Source organism: Echinops telfairi, unplaced genomic scaffold (genome assembly GCF_000313985.2).
Source record: "Echinops telfairi isolate 266 unplaced genomic scaffold, ASM31398v2 ScPeMD7_18;HRSCAF=68, whole genome shotgun sequence".
NCBI classification, from domain to species: Eukaryota; Metazoa; Chordata; class Mammalia; order Afrosoricida; family Tenrecidae; genus Echinops; species Echinops telfairi.
The window spans coordinates 41,594,287-41,613,002 of NW_022103915.1; the positions used below are offsets into that span (position 1 = coordinate 41,594,287).

The 18,716-nt window shown below is 48.4% G+C and overlaps 1 protein-coding gene across 1 annotated transcript in view; it reads right to left on the bottom strand.

Annotated features, from left to right (window-relative positions):
• Nucleotides 1–4,801: 4,801 nt before the first annotated feature.
• The window catches only part of MTHFD1 (methylenetetrahydrofolate dehydrogenase, cyclohydrolase and formyltetrahydrofolate synthetase 1), a 50,451-nt gene continuing 36,536 nt past the window's right edge, over nucleotides 4,802–18,716 (bottom strand). Inside the window, exons 20-26 of the mRNA XM_045287622.1 lie at nucleotides 18,137–18,178; nucleotides 15,312–15,412; nucleotides 14,372–14,549; nucleotides 10,566–10,673; nucleotides 9,777–9,929; nucleotides 6,577–6,670; nucleotides 4,802–4,991 (exon numbers count right to left, since the gene is read on the bottom strand). Coding sequence (XP_045143557.1) covers nucleotides 6,581–6,670; nucleotides 9,777–9,929; nucleotides 10,566–10,673; nucleotides 14,372–14,549; nucleotides 15,312–15,412; nucleotides 18,137–18,178 — 672 coding nt within the window. The 3' untranslated portion in view covers nucleotides 4,802–4,991; nucleotides 6,577–6,580. The remainder of the gene's footprint in view (nucleotides 4,992–6,576; nucleotides 6,671–9,776; nucleotides 9,930–10,565; nucleotides 10,674–14,371; nucleotides 14,550–15,311; nucleotides 15,413–18,136; nucleotides 18,179–18,716) is intronic.

The window sequence follows — 18,716 nt, forward strand, 5'->3', positions numbered from 1 at the left end:
CCGTTCCATCGGAACCTTACGGACGCCTAACCCCGCCCCCCCCCTGCCCCCCAAACCCACTGCCTTCAAGTCCATTCCTCCTCCGAGGGTTTCCGAAGCCGCCCGTCTTTATGGGAGGCGGCACCTCTTCATGCTGCTGCCGAGCCGGCTGGTGGGTTTGAACTGCTGACCTTGAGGTTAGGAGTCCAAGACGGATTGCTGAGTTTTAAAACTTGGGCTCAAAACTGCGGAGGGAGATTGCGTTTGTATGGGGATAAAATGACGTATGAATCAAGACAGTAAAAAGAACCCACAACCTCCTCTTCCTGGAATGGGTTTGGGTGTGATTCGGCACATGCACACTTGGGGCTCATTGTCAAGCAGCCTCAGTACTCCAGGGCCCAGAGGGTAGTGTCCCAGCGAGGGGCCACCTGATCAGCACATGTAAGAATCTGCGGCATCACCGCCCGGCAGGAGCCTGAGGCACAGGAACCCAGTGGATCCACTCTTAATACGTTCCAGATTTCAAAATAAAATCGACATTGCTCTCAAGACCCGGCCTCGGTTAGGCTCCTCAAAGCAATGCATAACCTCTCGGCGACCAGGGCTGCTTCCACAGACACAGGTTGGGGAATGTCGGTCACGTGCTCAGATGGGTTGCTAACTGCTGACAGCTCGTTCTGAAACGTGTACAAGCTGAAGGCTAGCGAGCACTGCCATCCATAACCACTATGTGATCTGTGCAAATCCTCGTTGAGGGTCAAGGTCTCTCAAACCTAGACCACCTGGGAGTCTGCAATTTAAAGGCAAAAATAAGGTAAGCGTCTCCAGATGGACAAGGTAGAACCTTGTCTTAGGAGAAAAAGCCCTGGTTGTGGAGTGGAGTATGCATTGGGCTGCTACCTCCAAGATCGAGGGGGCAAACCCAGTGCTGCCTGCTCCTGCGAAGACAACTGATAACCGTGGAAACCCTAGCGCGGTGGTTCTCAACCTTCCTCATGCCCCGGTCGTTTAACACAGTGCCTTATGTTGTGGTGACTCCCAACCATACATTATTTTTGGTTGCTACTTCATAACTGTGATTTTGCTACTGTTATGAATTGGGCGACGCTTGTGAAAGGGTCCTTTGACCCCCCAAACGGGTGGAGACCCACAGGTTGAGAACCGTCACCCTAGGTAGTTCTATCCTGTCCCATAGGGCCACCATGAGCCAAAATTGACTTAATAGTGGTTCGTTGTTTTGTTTTTTTTGGGGGGTGGTAGGAAGCTAGCTAAACATTAAAGACTGCCTTAGGGACTTGTTTCGTTTACCACTATTGCCTAAACCCCACCCCACCAGGAAAACAAACTCTAAAACCCACTGTCATCAAGTCAGTTTTCAATTTTGGTGTAGCGGCTACACACTGGGCTTACTTCAAGGTCAGCAGTTCAAAACCACTAGTCACTCTGTAGAAAGACAAAGCTTTTTACTCCCCTAGTTACACGTGAGGAAACCCATGGGGGGCAGTTCTATCCCATCCTAGAAGGTCATGTGAGTTGGAATGACGCGATGGCAGGGAGTGTGAGGGAGTGACTTGCAGATCTTATTCCATGTTTTCCTTTAAAAAAAAAAGAAGCTGGAGAAGGGAACTAAACGTCATTTTTCAAATGAGGTCATTTTTTTTAGTTGAAACGCAAACCAAGGCAGATTTCTTAAAAGTCCATTACATGTAGCTCATCCTCGCCCTCTACCACAGACACACGAGCACACACAGCGCTATAAATATATAACTGCATGGTGGCTTTTCATTTGGCTGAGACTAGAACCTGGTGCCCTATCTACATTGTCTTTGCAAGTGTACCCAGCTCCTCATACATGAAAGATACTTGTCATTCCTGAATGCACTTAGGCGACAGGCTGTTTCAACTATTACCCGTATCATTGTCTGCAATTCCATTAGTAACTTTTCATTATATAATGGGAAGCAGCCTATAAATATCTCTCTCCAATTTGATGAGAAATTATCCTACCTACAGCTTATCTTGTTAAAATCACCAGATCCAGTGTTCCAATTGAATAACTTGCTTATTTATTTGAACAATACTGATCCATCCCCATCCTAGTCCCCCCACCCCAGTCCAGGCCTGTAGCTACCAAATCTGGTCTGCGATTCCTTGTTAAGAACCCTTACATGTCAGAGAACCTTTTGGAAACAAGTCCTCCAACCCTTTCCCGTGCACACCATTGAATGAATCCGTGCCTCCAGTTCTTGTGTGGTTTGATCTGTTCGTGGGCCCTGTGTGGGACGCACCACCCAGCAGGAGCTCCCGTCATTCTGCTGCAATCTGCTTCCCAGCAGAGAAATAACCGCCGCTCTCTCCCTCCGAGTTAAGCGTGTACATAATCACCAATGCACAGACAGCCATCTGAGGCGCAGCTCCAAGGAGGCCCCATCTGCTGACAGTAATTGCGAGAGGGAGGGGGCCAGAGGAGGGTTCTAAGGACCTATATTCATAGGTATCCCATTTATGCTTTTGTAGACATTTAATACTATCCTATGTGTTCTTTATGGTCTCCTATTATGGAAATGGAATCTGTAAGCCTGTACTTATGATATCTTTTTATAAGACTGAGCACTCAGATCCACAAAACCATGAATTCCAAAAACAACAACCACAAAACCATGAATTCCACGTAATCCAGCAACCTCTGGATTTCTCCCCTCTCCACTTCTCAAACATGGGGAGGCCAGTTGGGTGAGGCCTGGCCAGTGTCGCTCTGTAGATCAGGAAGAGAGCAGAGGCTTTGAAGCCAGATGGTGAAAACAAACCACAGTCTAGGCAGGAATTAGCAAGTCTTGCAGTCTGCTTTTCTGTAAAATGGGGATACAGAGTTAGTGTACTTACCTGTTGTATTATAACTTTTTAAAAATAAATAATTTTATTGGGATTCATACAACTGTTATCACAATCCACACATACATCAATTGTGTAAAGCACACTTATACAATCGTTGCCCTCATCATTCTCACAACTCGCTTTCTGCTTGGGTTCCTGGAATCAGCTTCTCATTTTCCTTTTCCCCCTTCCCCTCCCTCCCCGCTCCCTCATGAACCCTTGATAATTTATAAATTATTATTTTATCGTATCTTACACCTGTTGTATTATAACTTATCTCTGGACACTTCCAACCAAAAGTCTGCTTCCAGTTGAACACTAGAGGCCACCCTTTCGGCAATTCCATTGCTAAGAATTGATCCTACAGTTGTCCCCACAAGGAGGCCTATGAGAATACACCACTGCCACATTGTATTACCAGAAAGCATGAAGCCAGGCTCAGTCTCCATCAGTGGAAGACTCTAAGTACCATGCAGTCCAAAGACACAGGGTGGATCTTGAACTGCAGACGCACAAGTGTCTCTAGGATAACTGCCAAATGGGAAGCGCAAGCTGTGCTATTTGGATCTGTACTGAAGGCATGTTTTCTTTCACTTAGGAAGCTTCTCCCATCAGTGATGGCGCGTTCATTTCGGGCAACACTGATCTTAAAAAACAGTTCACGGTAAGAACCCCCAATAAAATGATTTTTTAATGAAATCGTTTTATTGGGGGCTCCTAAACGCTTATCACAATCCATACATACATCGTGTCAAGCACATTTGTACATGTTTCCACCATCATTTTCGAAACATTTTCCTTCTACTTGAGCCCTTGGTATCAGCTTACCCCCCCCCCCACCTTTAAAATGATCTTTTAATAATAATAATAAAAACATCTCAGTATTAGTTCTGTTATGGCTTTATCTACTAGTCTTAGCTTGTCAATCTCACTCTTCCCCTTTCCTTACATACACATTGCTTTGGGGGTGTGTGTCTGTGTGTCTGGATACAAGGACCCAATCCTCTACGATGAAGCATCTTGAACAATCATCCTATCTGGTGCTAGCTGGGCGACGTCTCAGCAAACCCCATTCTAGATGAAGGCTTACAGACACTTTAACGCATGCCAGAAAGAGTGAGCTCTGCATTTCTGTGCAGACAGGGCCGGAGGGATGCTTTGGATGTAAATGACATTATTGAGTACAATGTGCCAGTCACTGTACAAATTGTCATTGATGACGTGTTGCCTTATCTCACAATCACCCTAAGGTAAGTACCAAGAGCGCCCTTACTTCCACGGTGAGGAGTTGGAAAAACTGAGTTCTGTACTCACGACCTCTACCGGGGCCGAGAGATTTAGCACTGGCACCCGTGGGGATGCAGCAGCTGCTGGAAGGAGGTAATGTAAGAAGATGATGGTGGGGTGGGGGTTGAGGAGGGAGCCGAGGATGGGAGAGAGGACAGAAGATCAAGAATAAGAAGAGGGGCCACTGGAGAAAAATCCTACTGCAGGAAAGGCACCGCACCCAGCAGGCGCTGAATTGGTATTTGCTGAACCAACAGAGTAGAAAGGGCTATCGTCAAGTTAGTGACCGTCCTTCTTGGGAATTTAAACATAAGAGGTACAAAATCCGCTAGTATAAAAAGGAAGGAAATGGTGTTCAAGTTGTGAGAATTCCAAGATGTTCTGGGCAAAGACCTGTATCAGCAATACTTCCTTGGTGAAAAATTCGACAACATAGCAAGGTACATGGCCATTCTGTGTCCACCCCTAACGCCCCTTGGGAGGTCTCCTGATGACGTGTCCTCCCAGAAACACAAGCAGAACCACGGCTCCCCTTGAAACGCAAAGTGCCACCCAGTACATACTGCAATTTGCTTTTTCAGTCCCAGGATTCACACAAGATGGCAACGATATTGCAACACAGCTTATAAAAGCCACAGTTTATATTTAAACACAAAAATAGCAAAATTACTTAATTTTATTCTGTGGTGGTTCAGTAAAGTAAACAGACATGTGTATGATTTATGCTAATTTATATGGAGATGGGCACCAAGATGACAGGCAGCCTTCTGGGGAAAGTCCCCAGCTCACCGCAGGCTCGGCCCAGGCACCGGACAAAGCTCCAGAGTAGCTTCTGGAAGACAGCCAATCTGGAAGGAAAAGCCAACAGGAAATAAATGTCTTCTCTAAGCTTCCAGCTTCATCTTCTCTCCCACTCGCACATTTGTCAAGGCTGTTAACCTTTTACATCCTTGTCTATAACCTGCTCTTCTGGGGTCTGCCCATACCATGACTGGAAACTTGGGACCAATACACGATAGACTGTACGCTGGACACAGAATACCAGACTGGGCAGTGAGCATGGATGGCATCTCCATGTCACACTATGTCCCCTGGATCGAAGACCACACCGAGGCCACACATTTTCTTCTTAACATCCTGACGCTGTTTAAAGTGATTACTACAGCTTGCTCCCACCTGGACTTTTATCTTCTTAAATCATGCCAGACCTTCTGATAATATACTTTACTATAATCTTTGAAAGAGCCCTGGGGAGCTGCTAACCACGGGTCAGCAGTTCAAAACCACCAGCTTCTCTGAGGGAGATAGACGAGGCTTTATACTCCCGAGGTTACAGCTTTGGAAAAGAGCAGCAGCAGTTCTACCCTGTCCTCTAGGACCGCTATGGCTCCATGGCAGTGAGAGGGTTTTGGATCATAACCTTTATGACACCCATGTCCTTTCTAAGGATCTCTGGTCTGCGGTTCAAATCCACGAGATGTCCTGGGGGACAAAGATGAGGCAGCCTGTTTCCTTAAAAGTTCACAGCTGTGCTCCACCTTCTCTAGCCCTTTCTTAGTCGTTCTCATCTCCAGCCCTTGCTCCCCGTCCCCACGGGGTTTTAACTCTAGGCCAGGTGAACCGTTGTCAGGACTTTGCTTTATTTGTTTCCAAGTCAGGTTTCAGTATCTCAAAACCCATGCTTTCTTTTACTTGGGGCTTACCACCCCATTGGCTGGAATACATGATTAAGTAACATCCTGAGGAAAAAGGTAGGCGACCAACCTGGAGTCTCTGAAATCACCCAGACAGATGGGGTATCAACACAAGTGGGAATCCCATCAGCATTCCCCTGGAGGGCATGACTCCTTGGTCTACAGACACTATCTCGCTCTCATTCTCTCTTGTTTGCCTAGGCAAGTCATTGTGTTTCTTCTTTGAAGAAGAGTTTTCTGCATTTCAATGGCAAGTGCTTTAGGGGTAGATCATTTTTCCCAAGCTGTGATGGACACTTTGAAGAACTCTCAACTAAGATTTTGTTCCCAAGAACTCCCGGATTGGCAGTTTCTTTCTGTTCTACATGGACATTTATTTAATGCTTACCTTCACAGCTGCCCCTGCTCTTTGTGTGCTGCCAACTCTGAACCCAAAGACCCCTCCCTCCAAAATTCAGCCACCGGGGCTCTCTCTCCTATGCTGTCCACCTGTGACGATCCACACTCTGCCACCTGCTGGTTACTGCCCACTCATTAATGCTCCCTTTGCGCGGGGGTTCACTCTGCTGCAGGTCTTTATTCCCTTTTGGAGCTTCCACTTCCATTTCTGGGGAACAGGTTTTGAAAGCACCAGGGCCTGAGCTTTCAAAGCTTTTGTGGGGGGCGGGGGACTCAATCCTATAATTCACATAAAAGCTTCATCAGGAAAAAACAAAACTTTGACCCAGTAACAACTTACCTGTTTAGAAGAGTCCATTCACCTGTTCAGTTTCAGGGTCCAAATCAATGTCATAGAAACAGGGCCGAGTGGGGAGTCCGGGCATTGTGCTCATCTAGGAGAAGGGAAACGGCAAGAAAAACCATCTTTGGCTCTCCTTCCACCTGCCCCTCAGGGAGAACGTCCTGAGCTCGAGAGGCCGGCATTGTGCAGCTCTCATCGGAGGGGAAACCCAGCCACTGATGCCGCTCGCTCCGTGTGTAGAGAAGCCCTCATGTCCTTCATGAAAGCCAAATGTTGGCCTTCACCAACCACTGCAATAGGCAACAGCAGGGCCTTCACTGGCCCTGCAGAGAACAGCGGGGGCTAGGCGGCTGGACAGTCAGCCTCGGAGGTTGCCAACTCTTTCTTGAAGCGTACGAGTTTTGTGGGGTCTATTTTAAAAGAATCGTGTGTGGATGTCCATGTTACTTTTGCTTCAGCAAAATGACCCTTGGAATGAATATCCTTTAACTTGAATTTGGGTCAGCGAGAAAGATGAGGCTGTCTGTGCTGTAAAGCGTTACAGCCTCCGAAACCCACGGGCAGATCAAACCCTGTTCTATGGGGTCTCTGGGAGTTGGAATCGACTGGAGGGCAGTGAGCTCCATTTTGTTGTCGTCTTGGGCCAGGACATTACTGCACACAATCGAGGTGGCTGTGCAGTCAGTACGCTTACTGGTCCAATTTGTCCTTCTAAAACAGAGCTTGGAATGCTTATGAGATGTATTTTCACTTTTCTAAAGACTTGGCTTTGACAAATATCTACTTAGATGCAAACTTGTGCGGCTTGTAAGGGAAAACTTGGTATATTTTCTTCTGTCACCATCTCCTGTATAACGAACATACACAAGTTCCTCATCAAACTCAGTCAGGAAAACAGTGTAGGCTGAACTTCCAAAACTCAGCTATAAAAATGTTATAGAAGAGGATGAGTCATCTTTAAGGATGAGTCACCTTCTGGCTCACAAAACATCTATACTTTAGAGCAGGGGTCCTCAAAGTTTTTAAACAGGGGGCCAGTTCACTGTCCATCAGACCCGTTGGAGGCTGGACTATAGTTTAAAAAAGAACTATAAACAAATTCCTATGCACACTGCACATTATCTTATTTTGAAGTAAAAAACAAAATGAGGCAAAAACATGTCCTCTGCAGGCCGCATGTGGCCCGCGGGTTGTAGTTTGAGGATGCCTGCTTTAGAGAATCCAATCCTGATATCCAAGTGCTAATCAATACTTCCCACACTAGCTGCAGGCTGTGTAGTCAATGCGAGAATGGGATGCACTGAATGTAGGCACCAGGAAAAAGGAGAGGACCGGCCTCAAACTGCAGGGAAGCCTGTAGGTGATGTGGTAAAGAACCTGGGCCTGCTGATGTAGACATGCACATGCGTGTGGGGAGAAAACTCTTAAGACATTCTCCAAAGAGTGATAATAGAGATAGTAAGGTTTGGGATGATTTTTTTAAAAATCTCTTCCAAAGAGGATTTTCTCCCAAACATGAATCACGTTGATAATCAGTAAATATTTAACATGGAATGATTCTAAGCACATACATGCACCTAGATCTAAAAATCTGAGAAGCCACCAATCTTCGTGTGAACAGGTCAACTACACGAACCCTCTCTCCGGGTTAGTGCTAGAACACTGCCTCTGCAGCCAGCATGATTAAGTTCGTAACGTGGTCTGGGTTCAAGTCAAAGGCCCCTTCCCCAACCCTGTGGTCCAGAGAAGAGCTCCAGGCTTGAGGGGGAAGCTTGTGTTTCTCTCTCTCACTAGCTTGACCTCCTTCATGCTTGCTTCCCTCTGCAAAGCCACCACTGGTGAGCAGACACAGAATGTCACTGTACAGGGTATAGCCGCCACTCTCAGCTGCTGACAATTTCTCCAGAAAGCACAAGGACTTCTGCCTTTCTCAACGTGCTGGGTAAACGGTGCAGTGTTCCTACCGCAAGGGCATTTCCTCATCTTCTGAAGGTTGACAGGACTCCCTAATATCATGCTAAACCTCTGCTCTTTTGGATGGTTGGGGGAGGAGGCACTGGTGGGCAGGCTCGTGGGCTGACCTCGCTCTATAAAACCGTTAGACTGGGGAGGGGAAAAATGAGGACCTGATGCCAGGGGCTTAAGTGGAGAGCAAATGTTTTGAGAATGATGAAGGCAATGAATGTACAAATGTGCTTTACACAATTGATTTATGTTTAGATTGTGATAAGAGTTGTATGAGCCCCTAATAAAATGATTAAAAAAAACACACAAAAAAACTTTAGATTATTAGCACTACCGAGCACTGGTGGACAAGGGGTGCCGGGGCACCGGGTTTTCATAACTCGCCCATGGCCCACAATGGCAGAGGTGAAAACATGATCAAATTTCATGCCACGTAACTTTAAACGCTATCTACTGCCACTCCCTATCACCTTCTCAATACACGGCAGGCATGCCAGCACGCCATAGGTCATCAACTGGATGAGCCTATTACCCAGACTGTGGTGATGGCCTGAAACACCAGCAAGTTTCCCGCTTCCACGCTCATAAAATCTGTAGGACTGTGAAAGCATTTAGCTGCTAATTTATCTTCAAGTGTAGTAAGCAATCACACTTTTCACTTGTATGGGGGCTCATTTGCATTTTCAATAAGGGCATTTCTTATTGAAAATAAACAACCAACCCAACCAGTCCCCTTAGTTTCAGGTGTTGGCTCAGGCCCCAGAGATGCATATGCCTCCGGCACTCTCAGCTGATTGTTCAGAGGGCTGAGCTAGTCTGTGAAAGGTGCTTAGTAAGTGCTAGTCCTGGTTACTTGTTGGGTTTCAATCTGCATGGTCAGCAGTTCAAAACCACCAGCAGCTTCGAGGGCAAAAGACTAAACTTTCTACTTTGGAAAACAAGTTACACGCTCAGAAACCATACGCAATGACTGAGAGGCAGCACTGACTTGATGGTAGCAAATTTGGTTTGGTTATGAGATGCATATCTCGGCATGACTACCACCAATTAGGCCCGTTCTGCACCCAGCTGAGGTCACAGTGGCCTTGGGAAACAGACTTGAACCGACAGCACGCGATGAGTCACGTGGGCCCAGCTCCAGGGCTCTCCTTGGTTGGCAGGGGACTCTGCTGGTTGCACATTTGCTCAGGGGCGTCGGTAATGGATTTGAAACCAGAAACCCACGCACTTACCGTTCCCACTAAGGGGTAGAGAAAGCCAGCCCCCACACTGGCGCGGATGTCACGGATGGGAAGGACAAAGCCCATTGGCACACCCTTTTGCTCTGGGTTGTGAGACAAGGACAAGTGTGTTTTGGCCATGCAGATGGGCAGATTCCCGAAGCCCTGGGAAAACGTGGAAAGAGAGGCGGGATGAATGAGAGAGAAAAAAAGGGCAATTACAACAAAACACGCCCTAGCCTTATGTGTACGGAGTCCTGAAATTACTTTAATGCCTATCTTCCTCTGCACCCATCTCTACCTCACCACCCTCTACTTTACTTCTCCCAGACCCAAAAAAGAATCAATTGTCTGAAAAAGTTTTAACTATATCTCAGTGCCATTGAGTCAATGCCGACTCATAGCGGCGCTATAGGACAGGGTAGGACTGCCCATGAGTTTCCAAGACTGCCACTCTTTGAAGGAATACAACACCCTGAGGAGTGGCTGGTGATTTCAAACCGCTGACCTTGCAGCACAAGGTGTACCCATGACACCACCAGTGACTCCTTTTTCATCTATATAACCTTACGTCTGGAGTAGACGTAAGGATAACATACAAAGGCAAGTTCTCGGTACTGTGAGATGATAACTATCTTTCCTCATGGCTTGTGCACACTCACACAGACGCATGGTGTGTACGCTGCTGCTGAGGGTGCCCTCCACTCATGGCGATCCAGAAGCTTGGGCGACAGCTGTTCAGCAACACACACACACACACACACACACACACACACACACACACACACACACACACCCTACCTGCTTTGTGTAGACTTCGGCTTTTTGCTGGGCTTCGGGGAGCAATTCAATGTCATCTGCCCCATAGATTTTCTGTGCGATGATCCTGATCTTGTCCTCCACTGGGAGCTAACACACGAGGAGGAGGAGGAGAGACCAGGGTTAGAAACCCACGGGGACAAGTAACCAGAACCTGGCCGCACTCTAGTTGAGAGTCTCCAAGGGGGCTGGGTGGTTTCATACACAGCTATGTAAATTGTCTGAGGCTTATCAAGCTGAAGACATTTCCTTCAAAAACCAAGACCCACATTTCTGGAAATAGAAAATGACCCACAGAAGTAATGTTGCTGTGCTTGTGCACTCCCCCCCGCCCCCCTGTAACAGCCTACACAATATTTTGGCTCTCCAAGAACAACTATTTCTAGAGGTCCTAATACAAAGCTCAATCAGCCTCCTCACATGTCAGGCTATATCTGGATACTATTATCTATGCCACGAGACAACCAATACCCGTCTCCATAACCTCCAGCTGGTACAAGCACGGCAAGTGCCACCTTCAACACAACATCTCGGAGGTCATTGCTGTAACTTAGAGTCACAAAAATAAGCTCCCCTTGCCTTGGGATGGTCTTTAAACTGTAAATCAAAACTATCCCTCCAAGTCGTCTCAAGACCAGTCATTTAGCTGAACTCGTAAAGAATGCTTCTGCCTTGCTCACTGTTGCTCTCTTAAGATCTAGCTAAATGGGGTCAAATTTAAACAGTAACTCGAGAGATCAGAGAGGAAACGTAGGGGCAGGGAGCCTGTGTTGAGAACAACTCCGAGAGGAGGGTGGGAAGGCTGCACAACTCCAGGAGCGGAATGAGTTTCACCGGGTTGTCCCTGTAGAAACTGCCGAGTTGGTCTGTGTTTGGCTGTGTATAGTCTCAACAACAATGAACTCACAAATAAACAAATAAAAGCACCTACGCATTAAAACGACGCAGTGCAAGGTCAACAGAGGCTGGGAGTGGTGGAAGAGGCAGTCTCCCATGCCACTGGGAGCAAACGCCCCTTCAACCCTTCCTGCAACGGGAGCAGACAGGCCAACAGTCTAACTGGTGGGGGACTGGTGGGGAGGACTGGTGGGGAGGGCAGTTGTAGGCTCTCTCCCCCAGGGCACAGCTTTCAGAGAGGTGGGGCCCCACCTCTGTAAGCATCACCACACTGCAGAGCAAACAGCTGGCAGCAGACTGCCTAAAAGAAAGTTTCCAACAGGTCATTTGGATGCTCAACTTCTAAATTAGGCAATGTATCTGGCTCTGTACATCCTATAACCATGGCAAATGTTGAGTGAGTCTTGTTTTATGAAAGAAGCAATAATCTATTACCAAAAAAACCTCCCTTTTAAATCAGACAGCAATTACTTATGGAGGGGCCTTGAACTACAAACAAAAATAAAGAGCAAATTTTCTACTCTGATCTCATACATAGGTTACTTACATATGCATCTTATAATTGGAGTTTCTATAAATGCCAAGGCAGTGAGAATTTTTAAAAAAGCACTTTTGTTGAGGGGTGATTTAAGACTAGTGTATAAAAAGAGGCAGTTTCCTTCTTGTCAAAACAAAGCTATGGATAGAAATGGGCTATAAACTCCTACAATCCCACTTCTCCTCGGTCTCTGGATGGCCTTTCCGGACAGGGTTCCACACAGACGCCCTGTGGAGGAAAGCTGCGTGAGGGCGCTTTAACTGCTTTACACTTGCGGGTACATGTGCTGTTGTGGCGCTTAAAAAAAATGTATAAGTATATATTAAGATATAGATAGATAACACAAGATGTGGCGCTTTCTAAAAGGGCGATTGACTGAGCAGATTTTCAAGGAGCGCTAGAGAATCCGATCTGTCAGGAGGCTATTAATTGTAATCATCTTAGAGCTGCAAAAGGCAAAGAGAAATAAGAGAATACCAAAGCTCAAAGGTCAGGAGGTTCCTTTCCTCCCCGGTTTTCTGCGTGACAATTCATACACACCTGGCTCTGTGGCACAGATAACGGGTGCTCTTGAGGATGGCTGCTTGTAAGCGTTTTAGATCGCAGCCACTACTCACCAAAGGGGAATACACAGCATTTTCCTTGTGGACTCTGTTATGCTGGCTGACGTCGAGGTCCCCTGAAAATACTCACCTGAGTCCCTTGGCCCAGTGACCTGTTCCCTCCAGGTGCTTGGTTACGGCCACCAAGTTTACATACCTCTGCCCCGTTTGCTCCAAACACACAGGGATGTTTACAGTACATTCAAATATGTAGGTAGAAATAAATGGTTGCGGACATAGACCCATTTGCCTCCTCACCTCTATCCACCTGGCCGGGCCGGCCTGCCTATGTGGTACCCTTGAAGATTCACGCCTGCCCTCACGCGCAGTGCAGGAGTGTGTGTAAGAGCACGGAGCCTTCGTCACCTTTGCTGTCGGTGACTTGTGCATCTTCTCGTCTTTGATTCCTCTGTGGTGTTGTGATCACTCCTTTTTGTGTCCTTAACTTTCTTTTCACCCAAATTAATATGCGGTCATTTCCCTGCCCTCTCAGCCCTGGTAATTTAGGGTCACTCTGGAGTCCCGGTGGCATAGTGGCTTACCTATTAGATGCCACTGACCCAAAGATCATTGGCTCAAACCCACCAGCAGCTCCTTGGGAGAACGACGAGGCTTTCTACTCCCATGAAGAGTCACAGCCTCTGAAGCCCTCAGGCGCGGCTCTGCTCTGCCAGGCTCGCTTTGAGTCAGAACGGACTCGAGGGCAGTGCGTCTGCAGCTTGGCTTCCTGGAGCTCTGGGTGGCACAGTGGTTACGCTTTGGGCTGCTAAACACCAAGTCAGCAATTCAAAACCACCAGTTACTCCATGGGAAAGAGACGGGGCTTTCTACTCCCGTAAAAGATTAGCCACAGAGACACAAAAGGGCAATTCTACCCTGTGCTACAGGGTCACGATGAGTTGGAATCTGCTCGATGGCAGTAAAAAGTTTTGAGAGTCAATGATTATGTTAAAACAAAAACAAAACTCAGGCCAAAAAACCACCTCAAGAATATGAGGGTTTCAAAAAATTCATGGTGGGAAAGCTCCATATCTTTTAATCCCATCTTTCCACTAATTTTTCGTAAGCGGCATCAGCCACAGTACTCATTCTATGGTCCTAAGGAGGCCTTCAACGCTATGGATACACCACCTGAAACGCAGGGAGCAGAGAACTGAAAACAAGATACCACCTGTAACAAGAATGACCTTTGGCTGAACTACGTCCATGGTACCACAGAACACGCAGTGCTTCTGCTTGGGTCAGCGGTAATGTCTTTAACGCAGCGATGGGAAAAGAAACCAAGGCTCCTGCAGCGCTTTGGTTTTGCACTCTGACCTCGCAACAGCGAGGGGTCAGGAGAGTGTGGAGGCGCGCACCACCTTCCTCCCTCATTGGAAGGGATCAGGAAACCTTGCTGAGCTTGGTGGAACTCCTAGTCCATGGGTTAAGTGGTTGGTGCCTTGGGATAAAGGTGGTCTCAACAAACAATTCAAGTACTCCAGGATTCACATGTACAGCATCTCCATATGACGTCCCCTTGCTCCTCGAAACAAGGACCTGTCCCGGGGAGTCTTTTCAAACCCCCACCCTTTAGGTAAGCGTGCATTTGTAAGGAAGCTGCCTAAGGCTGGGCGTCCATGTGGTGGTCAGGTAACTCACTCACATGGAAACCAAACCCAAAGGTCAAAGCATGGGACCACAGGGCCCTGATGTGAGGCGTCACGTGGTGTGGTGTGGTGTGGCGTTTTCCCCCAGAGTAAGCAGCTCACCTGGAGATCATAAAGGAGCTGGAAGCTGCTGGGGGCCTGTGCTGCTCTTTGGACGGCCTGCGCCAGAACTAAGGCCCCTTTGCCCCCTTCTGCCCAGTGAGTGCACTTCACAGCGTCAAAGGCCCCATGTTCTTTGGCAAGGCGGCTGACGAGGTCCAACTCAGCCTCTGTATCCGTCCTGTAAAGACAGTGTTTCACATGAAAACCTTTAGCAGGGAGGGCTGGAGAAGGCAGCCTTGGGTTGGCCATGAAGCCCCAGGTGATTAGTACTTGCTAAATGACTACTAATCAGGTGATCCTGCTTGGGAGTGGATCTCGGGCCCCTAAGTGACTTTCAGCCAGTTACGAAATCTTTGCTCTCTCAACTTCCACACAAGTGAGACGGGAATAGTCAAAGCACTCTGCGGCTTCGTAGGGATGCCATGGGCTTACATAAGCAAACATATATAAAGCATTTAGAATAGTTTAAGCCCATCATCACGAATCAGCAAATAGTAGCTTTAGGGTTTTTCTTTGCTTCCCATTCAGTGGCTAGGCCATTATAGCAAGAGCAAATGAGTACAACCACATGTGAACATCCCACACAAGTCCTTTCTTATGTGAATACTTGCAGCTCAACACCAGTTCGACCCTTTGTCAAGAGAACAGCCCACCAGCCCTGATGGGATAATGGGACTCTGTCGGGCTGTGTCTCCCAAGACCAAAGAGCCTCTAACTTCTGGGCTCGTGTGCCACCCACTTCACCCAGTGGAGAAGGCGGTCTGATACTTAGTCCCCCGTGCGGAGAGTTCTCACTGGGGCTAATGAATGCAGTGCCGGCCACCTCGTCACGACTGCTGCAGTGCAGAAAGCGATCACCCGAGAAAGCACCGCTGTGCAGCCCAGTCCAGTCCTCTTCTCACCATTTCCCAGTCCCCCTTCACCCTCTTGCCGCACTTACTTGAACACGTTCACAGCGACGACCACCGGAACTCCAAAGAACCTGGCATTTTCTATTTGTTTCCTCAAGTTACTGAAGCCCTTTTCAATTAGCTCCAGGTTCTGTGAAAGTAACAGTGGAAGGTCGGTGAGGTCAGAGTTGAAGCAGGTGCAGACGCTTATCAGGGAAATGCCCTTTTTACAGTCAGGAGCTGTCAGAACAAGGGGGCAAGTCTGGGAGCTGATTCTCAGATGCCCTCTTCACCCTGGGGAGGGAACACCGTACAGGAGGGCAGCTTTGAGTCCAGCCCAAACCACCAGAGCGGAGGAGCTGAGCTTGTGTCCCGGCCGGTTTAGAAATGTTGGAGCTATTGTATTTGCCATCAACCAGCTCTAGCATAATAACTTTTTTGAGATAGGAAGGGAGTTAGTTACCTCTACAGAAATTATAAAGAGCCCTGTGGTGCTGTGGGTTAGGCACTGGGCCATTGTGGTAGTTACATAATCTGGTGTCAATTTGATGAGTGATTGAAGGGGTGGAGTCTAGCCTGTCAATCAGGAAGTAGCTTGATGACCTCACTTGGAGGCACTAAAGAGATAAACAGCTGGCTGGTAGCAGGTCACATGCTCACTCCCTGTGAGACATCCTGTGAAGACACATGGAGAGAGGCTGATGGAGCCAGAGAAGTCACGTGGAGACCCCTGCCAGCGCAGAGATGCATACAACGCCACTGGATCCACAAGACTTCCCACCCACTGGCCTGTGATCTTCCTGCATTCGGTGCATTGCATGTTTCGTGAGTCTGAAGAGTCAGTGCTCTGCAGCACCAAGTTGAGTTGGCTCCTCCCATAAAGATTCAGAGTCTGGGAAACCCTCTACAGGGTTGCTATGAGGCAATCGTTCCACAGCTGCCATAAAGACTAATGGAAGGTTTTACTGAGCTCAAAAGTGAGCTTTCATAAGGGATACCAGCTAACAGGATAAACACTGTCTGCAAAAAACGAAAAAGATGGAATTTAATGGACAACCATTAAGGAAATATACGTTTAAATGAGATCATTGCTTGTAGCACTGGAAAATGGCAAGCCACACCAACCTCCACCAATAGGGCGAGGGCCAATAAATCACAATGCTACAGGTACACTCTGAAAAATACACCGCTACTACGAGAAGATGGGCCTGCGTTAACAAAGCAATGCGGCCAACAGGTAGTAAAGTAGGCAGGACGGAATTCTGCCTTTGCATCAGCACAACACGAGACTCGCACACCCACGAGGGTTCTTCAATCCTGAGACATTCCCAGTTAGCCAGGAGACTGAGTCTGGCGCTTCTTTTCTTTTCTAAAGACAAAGGCTGTCTAACTATCGTACGTTTAAGAGACAGTAAATATTTCAAACTACAAGTAGAGCAGTCTTCAATAAGAACCCACACACGGAGAGTGGGTTGGAAAGAGGGAACCGATTACAAGGATCTACATGTAACCTCCTCCCTGGGGGATGGACAACAGAAAAGTGGGTGAAGGGAGACGTTGGACAGGGCAAGATATGACAAAATAATAATCATTTATAAATTATCAAGGGTTCATGAGTGAGGGGAAAAAATAAGGACCTGATGCCTGGGGCTTCAGTGGAGAGCAAATGTTTTGAGACTGATGAGGGCAATGAATGTACAAATTTGCTTACACAATTGATGATTGTTTGGATTGTGATAAGAGTTATATGAGCCCCTAATAAAACGATTAAAAAAAAATCCACACACAGGGCAGGGAGTCTGAGCAGCAGCGACTGCGCCGAATTTTGAAGACCCACACCCATCATGGGAGACCGGACAGAAATGGGTGACCAGGGAGCCACCCTCACCGGGCATGGGATTTGCGCTGTTTCTTCTCGCCCTTTGAAAACGGAAACGTGGGACCAGGCTAGGTCTGATACTGAGGAGCGCTGCTCACACGATTTACCCAGCCACAAGAAAGCCAACTTGTACGCTGGCTGATGCTGAAGGGTTTGCAGTGCACAGACTTTCCGAATGAAGACACCAGCTGGCCCAGGGAGGGGCGGCCACTCTAATTAGACACAGGAAAGGCTGTGGGGGGCTGGCAGGAGGGCCCGAGCTGTAAATTCCCTTCCTACGCCTGCCTCAGACAAATGACCATAAAAGGCAAATCATCACTCTTAAGACAGGCGGCCCTGGGTGAGGGTGACTCCTTTCCAGCCTGTCTGAAAGACTTCACTGGGTGACCAGGCATTGCTGGATCCTTTAAAAGCCTCAGGGGGGGGAGGCAGAGGGGGGCGGCCCGAGACATGGAGTGAACAGAGACAGCAGCTGGTCTGGCCATCCCCTCACAGGTCCACCCCTGGCAGTAAAGGAGACAAACAGGAAAAGGCAGGCGCTCGCTGTAAACCATGTGGGCCCCGGGAGCTCTGGCCGGGAAAACAAGCAGAGGGGCTGGGGGTCTGCAGGGGCAGTTTGGACAGAGTTGCATGGGGCCTGGCTCAGCCCAGCCCTGCAGGGGGCACGACGGGAGACTCCCAACAGCACAGAGCAGGCTCCTCAGCCTCGGCATCTTCTGACATCTGAGCTGACTGGGGGCCGTCCGTGCAATGTCGAACGATGTGCAGCACGCCTGGACTCTGCCCACTGGATGCCACATCACCCCTGGCTGACTGGCGACAGTGGTTTCTATGGACTCCGTGCCTTCTGAAGCACTTCTCTTTTCCTCATCTCACATGGCGGCAATCAACAAGGCCTTGTAGCACCCCTGGCTCCCAGGAGCACTACCAGATGAGGGTGAGGAATGCTGGCTGGGTGGCACATTCTAGGTGAGAATCAGCAATGATCAAGGTTACCTCCTCAGTGTAAGCCTTGGGTAGAGGCAGTCCAGCAGTCACCTGGAAGGAAAGGAAACAAGTGAGAGATGTCCGCCTTGTGGTGAGGGCAACAAGCTCCCGGCCTCGAAGTGCAGACAGCAGGGGAGACTTGTGGATGCCCTGGAGGGTCCAATCACTTGGCCTAAAACAAAGAGACCAGGGGCCCTGTGGAGCCTGAGTTAGCCATAAAAGCCTTACAGGGAGTCAAATGCAACCCAAACTCAATGCCATCGAGTCAAAGGACGGGCGAACTGCCCTTGTGAGTGTCTGAGACTGTCAACTCTCTACGGAGGAGAAAGCCCTTCTCCGGGAGTGGCTGGTGGTTTCAAACAGCTGCCCTCGCACATCACAGCCCGACTCACACCACGCGCTTCGACAGCAGCGCTCCTAGGAAGGGGCCCGTCTCTGAAGGCAGGGGAAGGATGCTCTCTTGACAGGGGTACCCACCTCAGCACACCCCCCGAGAGGGGAGCGAAAGAGGAGCGTCAGCCTGTAAAGGCCACCCCCAAAGGTCTGGAGGCAGAGCCTGTGACGGGCTCCCCACACTGGTCCACAACGC